Source organism: Halyomorpha halys, unplaced genomic scaffold (assembly GCF_000696795.3).
Source record: "Halyomorpha halys isolate HHAL.00 unplaced genomic scaffold, Hhal_1.1 Scaffold163.1, whole genome shotgun sequence".
Lineage (NCBI taxonomy): Eukaryota > Metazoa > Arthropoda > Insecta > Hemiptera > Pentatomidae > Halyomorpha > Halyomorpha halys.
In genome coordinates, this window is record NW_027116712.1 from 674,567 (window position 1) to 681,159 (window position 6,593).

The 6,593-nt window shown below is 27.0% G+C and overlaps 1 protein-coding gene across 5 annotated transcripts in view; it reads left to right on the top strand.

The window, feature by feature from the left end:
- Window positions 1-5,819, top strand: part of kug (kugelei) — a 537,878-nt gene extending 532,059 nt beyond the window's left edge. For all 5 annotated transcript variants that reach the window (XM_067053444.1, XM_067053445.1, XM_067053448.1 and 2 more), the window contains 5 exons: window positions 442-547; window positions 1,639-1,822; window positions 1,892-1,975; window positions 3,041-3,193; window positions 5,301-5,819. In XM_067053444.1, the coding sequence (XP_066909545.1) occupies window positions 442-547; window positions 1,639-1,822; window positions 1,892-1,975; window positions 3,041-3,193; window positions 5,301-5,473 (700 nt within the window). In that variant the 3' untranslated portion in view covers window positions 5,474-5,819. The remainder of the gene's footprint in view (window positions 1-441; window positions 548-1,638; window positions 1,823-1,891; window positions 1,976-3,040; window positions 3,194-5,300) is intronic.
- The last annotated feature ends 774 nt before the right edge of the window (window positions 5,820-6,593 follow it).

Genomic DNA, 6,593 nt, shown 5'->3' on the forward strand with positions numbered 1-6,593 from the left:
TTTTTATTTTACAACCAATCCAATAAGAGGATAAATAAAGTGTTTATTCAGTCTTTGGTTGTTAATATGTTAGTGAACAATTATTGTAATTAGTTAACCTGCTCCACCTCTTTCTCAGACTATTATTTTCCATTTCACTCTGGCATTTTTGTTGATCCTTTCCATACGTTGTGTTTCAGATCTCCTATTTTTTTTTTTTTTTTTTTTTAGTACTTTTACATTTATGGCCGAGAAGAATTGCCCTGATAAACAGTTTGCAGCTACATATTCACCTTAATTAACTACTGGATTTTTTATAAAAGATATTGACTTTTATCAAAACTAGAAACTAGTACAAAATATATTTAAAATTTTTAATTATAATCATAAAACTTAAAAATTATGCATTTTCAATTACTATACACAATATATGTAATTTTTCCACACAATTTAATTTTTCAGGAGATGTAAGGAAAGACCTATTGATGAAGAATTGGATAAAAATATTCCTGTTTTAAATTCTGACATGAAACGGTCTTCTAAGCTGAGCAACTTAGAAGTCACACAAGTATGTTATTTTACTTACAAATTTTTATTGTTTTTTATTAATTTAGAGATTTTATTGTAATAATCTATTTTTATGAAAAATATTGATATTATTTAAAGATATTTATTGTAGAAAGAAATGAGAATGGATTAATTTGTTATTAATTCATTGGAATAATTGTTTGCAGTTAAGAATTTCAATATTTATTTAGACTATTGAAAATTTGATATAATCACATCTATATATATGAATTATTACTTTTAAATCAGTTTACAAAATAAACTCACACTACATATATAACTCATTAAAAAACATTATTTCTAAAATCATAAAAATGAAATTTATTTCTCTATTTCTAGAATGAAATACGTACTTAATTTAAAGTATGTATTGAACACTTTAATATATATATCTTTTTCTAATTGACTCTTTTGACTTTCTTTTATCTGCATCACCAACATTTACATCATCTTAAACTTCTTCCTATTTGTGTATATTTCAGTTTTTTTTATTCTGATGCCTAGGCCTTTAAAAATTGTCTTTAAATCTTGATTTTAGTATCATGTACTCTAACATCTACTTCATGAATACATGATCTTAACTTGTATGGTAAATTCTATATCACAGACCATTACGGCCAAGTGTATTCATGTAAGGTTTCCAAAAGGCCAGTTTCAAAGCAATTAAGAGTTGGTTTCCCAACTGGGTCAACTGATATTTATATTATGGCAGCTTCAATACTGAGTTTAGGACTGGGCAGCAAAATTTTCACAGCTCTCAAAGGTTGGCTAAAAGGACTAATTGGGTCACATGCTAGACTATTCTCCTCATCAATAACACTATCAGTACCCGAAAATCCTTTGCTATTTGTTAATAACATCTTTTAAAGCTCTTAACCTATTTCTATTCAATAAGTCTCTGTTCAAGCTTGCTATAAATACTATTCATTCCTTTAACTCCTCAACTATCAACCTTTTGTTTAATTGTTCTGTAGACTTTTAATCTATGCAATTATACATGTCCCACAGTAAACATTAATTTCCATTCTATCAATATTTAAGTTAACTTATTTTAAACACATTATGTCAATATAGATTAATCTATTTTCACAGTGCACTCCTCGACCAGCATCTTATACATCTGGTTCTAATAATGAGGTCTATACTGGTCCTTTGAATAACCTTGATACTGTTAGAAGTTACGGTTCAGCTGGAGATGAACTAGAAAATGTACCACCTGATTATGTAAAGAATCTTAACAGAAATAGCTCAAGTCCTGGGCACAAAATTAATAATGGTATTGACTTATTTTATTTTTAATTTAGGTCACTTTTAAATATGTAGTTTTAATATATTTTATCTTTAGATCTCAAGCGGTTGCCTGAAATTGCCCCCAGAGGTGTTAGAAAAACCTTGAGCTGTGTTGAGGAAGATGCTCGTATTTTAGGAGGTAAATGTATACTCAAATTAAGAGTTCCAGTTTTATTTTTTGTTTATGGTGTTTTGTTTTGTTTAAGGTGTCGAGGGTCCCACCCAACTTGATCTACTGTTTATTTTTTAAATACATTTTTTTCAGTGTCTGTTTTTAAGTTCTTGGTATATTCTGTAAAATCCTTGAGGAATTGTGAACAATGAGTACAGTCCTTACCACTGAACTAAACAAGGCTTGTTCTTGCCCTTCAATATTTTGTGAAGAGGGGCAGAGTGCCTTTGGCTCCTCCCAATATTTAGGGAGATTTACTTAAAAATAACCTATAAAAAAAACTTACATATCTATCACCAATCCATTTCACTTGTGACATTACGTTAAGACTGGATGATAAATTTTTCTTTTGCTTTGATTTGATAAATTGATTAATTTGTTATAATTGTAGAATATAATATGTTTTTTTAAATAAATTTAATGTTCAAAATAATTATTATTTATTTTTATAATTTTCCAATTTCATATTTATTTTAATTTTTAAAAATACTCTAAATAATAAGAAATTTTTAAGATAAATTATGACAAATGATGTAAAAGTGCAATCCGAGGTGACAATTATCAATATAAACAGTTAATTTGATTTTTTTACTCCACATAAATGTTTGTTTACAGATTTCAGTAGCAGTTGCATTTATCCTCTGTGGTCCCCTGAGAAAGTTATTGAGTAGGCCTATACTGTGGATGTTAAATTATTGATTATAATCCCCCACAATGTTTATAAAATCTTGCTTGTTCCAAAATATTTTTGGATTTACATAAAAACTATAACATGCTTGACAATGGAATCTTCAAACAATCATGGATCTCACTTCTTTCCAAAAGCTTCCAGAACATTGAGCCTCAAATATAAACTTAATTTCATCAGGGTTGCGGTAAAAAAAAGAACAAATAGTTATAAACTTTTTTGGACCTCAACCCTGACCATCTTCTTATATTTAAATTTTTAAGGTCAACTATATATACATATATAAACTTAATTTCATTCATTCAGTTAATTGTAATTTTTTTGTTGTTACTTTTTTTGTTTAGGTTATCATTGGGATTGTTCTGATTGGGTAAGGCCAAATCAAAACCCACTTCCCAATATTACAGAAGTTCCTGGAAGTGAAGTCCCTGATTCATCCAGCTTCCACAGCAATGAAAGCAATGATTCCATTTCTCATCACCAACAAGCTCATGCAGGTATTATCAAAAATTTACTATTTATTATTAATCAAGTATTATTGTCATTCATTAGACAATCATACGAACGCTATTATAGGCATCTGTAATCAAACTACTTTCCTTACTGCTTTGGGTGCTAAGTCTATTATAAAAATTTTTTGTTGAATTTTCGCTAGTAGTAGTAAGCTTAATTTTTTTTTTTTATTTTATGGATAATTTATTATATTTACAATAAGCTTCTGGAATGTCCTGGGAGATGTATAGTTTTTGAGTTATTTGAAGAACTATACATGGGTACAAATCCAATACTCTGTATCTTTGCTAATATTGGTCTGAATTTTTCGCTTTGCTGAGACCTTAATTACGTTTCTAGTAACTATATAGAACTTTCCATAAAATTTATACTTTTTGAGTTATAGGCAAAGAAAATCACTTTCCACCGTAAATTTTTTTCTTTGGAATGAAAAGGTGAAGGATTTCTCCCCCCTCCCCCCCACCCCTGAAAAGAAACCCAAGGAAAGTTTCATCTACATTGTTTGACATATTTTAAAGAAAATATAATACTAAATTTGTTTCAATAATTTTAGCCCTGTTGTACTTGGTGCTCAACCTGTGCCATAGACATGGGGGTCCTTTACCCTAAAAAATGTATAGAAGAGCAATAGAATTAGTCCATTCTTTTACAATTTATTCGTGACATGAACACATAGACCAGTCGGTGACTACTTTTTTTTGGATTCAGGAGGCTCTGAAACACAAAGACTTGTTGAAAACTAGATACCAAATATTTGACCAGATTCTTCTTAGTGTGAAGGAATTCTGTTGGTTACATTAACCATTTATGAAGACAGTGTAATAAGAATACATTTTTATAGTAGTGGTAATGGTAGTGGTAGTGGTAAAAAAAAATTATAAAATTTCTATTCCTTAGTGACCTATGTTTTAAAAAGCCATTTAAATCTACAATGTTGGAATTTTTAAAAATAATCCCTAATACTAACATTATTTTTACAAGTTTTTATTGCATAGAATCTCACTCATGTGGTTATTTTAAATTTATATAAAAATTGTAAAAACAAAAAAGCAATTTTTAAATGATTTTCTTACTCGTACCATGATATTAAATAAACCCTATTGACTCGCCAATATATAATTGCTGAGTTAAAATCAACAACATATCTTTATACACATGAATTTGCTAAAATAGTGGAATATCAACTTTGTGTAGTAATTCAATCATATTTGTCAAATTCATTCTAAAGCATCTTATGTATTTACTTTTCATAATAAAAACTTTTCAAAATTAATTGTAAATTTGATGATCTTAACAGTTTCAGTTTGCAGTATAGTGATTGTAAGGTACAGTATATATGAATATAGAGATGACAAAATGATTTGTATAGATGATTTCTTATCTTCAGCCATTTACAATATTATTCTCATCAATCTGATAACCTAATATACACATTTTTAAACTTTCATGTTAATGATTTATTAAGTAATTAACTAAGATTAAGTGGATAAACTTGAATTTGAGACAAGGACAGAACATCACTCTATGGGTCCAGTGTTTGGCAGATCGAGATAGGGATCCTCTGTGCTATTAACACAATGAAGAAAAATAAATAAAAATTTGTTTTTGTCCTTGGTTGCATGTTCTGAATGTAAAACAAGATTGATTCCTTCAACCAATTTCTTGACGGTATCGAATATATAACGATGAAGATTAGCAAATAGTTTTTATATATATGTAAATCTAGCAAACAAATGATATAATGTTATTTCAATACTTTGATGTTAATTTTTTTTTATTTAAAAAAAAAAATTAATATCCAAGTAGATGAACCGAACTACCTTATAACTTAAAAGAATTCTCTATTAATTTTTGACATTTGATTCATGGAATTGACTAATAATTTTTGAGGATGAAAATATGTAATTTGTTGATATAATAATATTTTCAGTATATAAGCAAAGGTGTTTGAATAAAGAATGTATATATTTTATTTTATTTTAATTAATTTAATTAATTAAATTTTATGACTTAGCCATAGTGTTTGAATAAATTACTATTTAATTTTTATAAATTACTAATTCATTCATTATATTTTTTTATATCATACAGCACTTATTGACCCTGCTCGAGATTTAGCTACTCTTGATGAAGAGCTTTATTTAACATATCATAGTGAAGATGACGACATGATGCCATATGGCTTTCCACCTCAAAGATATGCCAGTCACAGTGATGTTTCTACAAATGTGTGTGATATTGAAGATCCAGATGTGCCAACGTAGCATAAACTTAAGTTTATCTCATTTATATTGTCTTATATATTACTTTTTTAAATTTATAAATGATCTTTTTTTTTTGTTTTGTTTTTATAATGTTTTATATATATATATATTTTAACATTAGAAAGTATTAGTTATTTTAGGCTTATGTTCCAAACTGATTTTATCACTAGAATTAAATAAAGCTGGTGTGAGGTATCCATAAAAAATTAATAATTTTTAAAAATTATTATATGGCCTCATTTAATGTTTGGATACTATATCTGATATAAAATAGATATTTTTGGAGCATTTATATTAACGTTTAATGGTTAAATAAGAAAACAGTGTTTATCATAGATTAGATTATTTTATTAAAAATTACCAAATTACTGAGAATATGTATGTAACTAAATATTGAAGTATTGCTCGATTAGATTATTTTATTAAAAATTACCAAATTACTGAGAATATGTATGTAACTAAATATTGAAGTATTGCTCGATTAGATTATTTTATTAAAATTAAAATTTTAAATGTAATTAATACTTATGACAGGTATTATTAATAATAATTGTATTTCTATGATTATGTTTCAATTGTGTCATTATTATTACACATTAAAGAATATAATAGACTGACTTTGAAAAATATGAGCTTTAATGCTGTAAATTAGATAGTTAAAATGATATATTGTAACGAATTTAAATGTGTATGTTATGGATTGATTGATTATGGATCAAATGACAGTTTGATATACATTCTCACTTGTTTCATTCCTCTCCAGACTTTTTTCTTATTTTTCTTCTTAAAAACTTATTTAAATTGGACATCAGGGTGATGGGACTAATTTTATTGTTTATCTAATTTAGTTTCATCCATTACTTATTGTTCAGGTTAAAATGAGGCAATGCTACACCAGCATATACTAGTGTGCTTTAATTTATTAACATAATTTCCTCTCAAAGAAAGGCTATTAATTTTTAATTACTTTTAAACTAAGACTGATTACTGTACCTTTCCTAATTTTAATATAATTTTTTATGAGGAAAATATTGTGTGATCTATTATTTGTTTGGACTATTCTTTGTATAACAACAGGATCATGTCATTCCATTTCATATATATTCTCATTTGTTGCTTC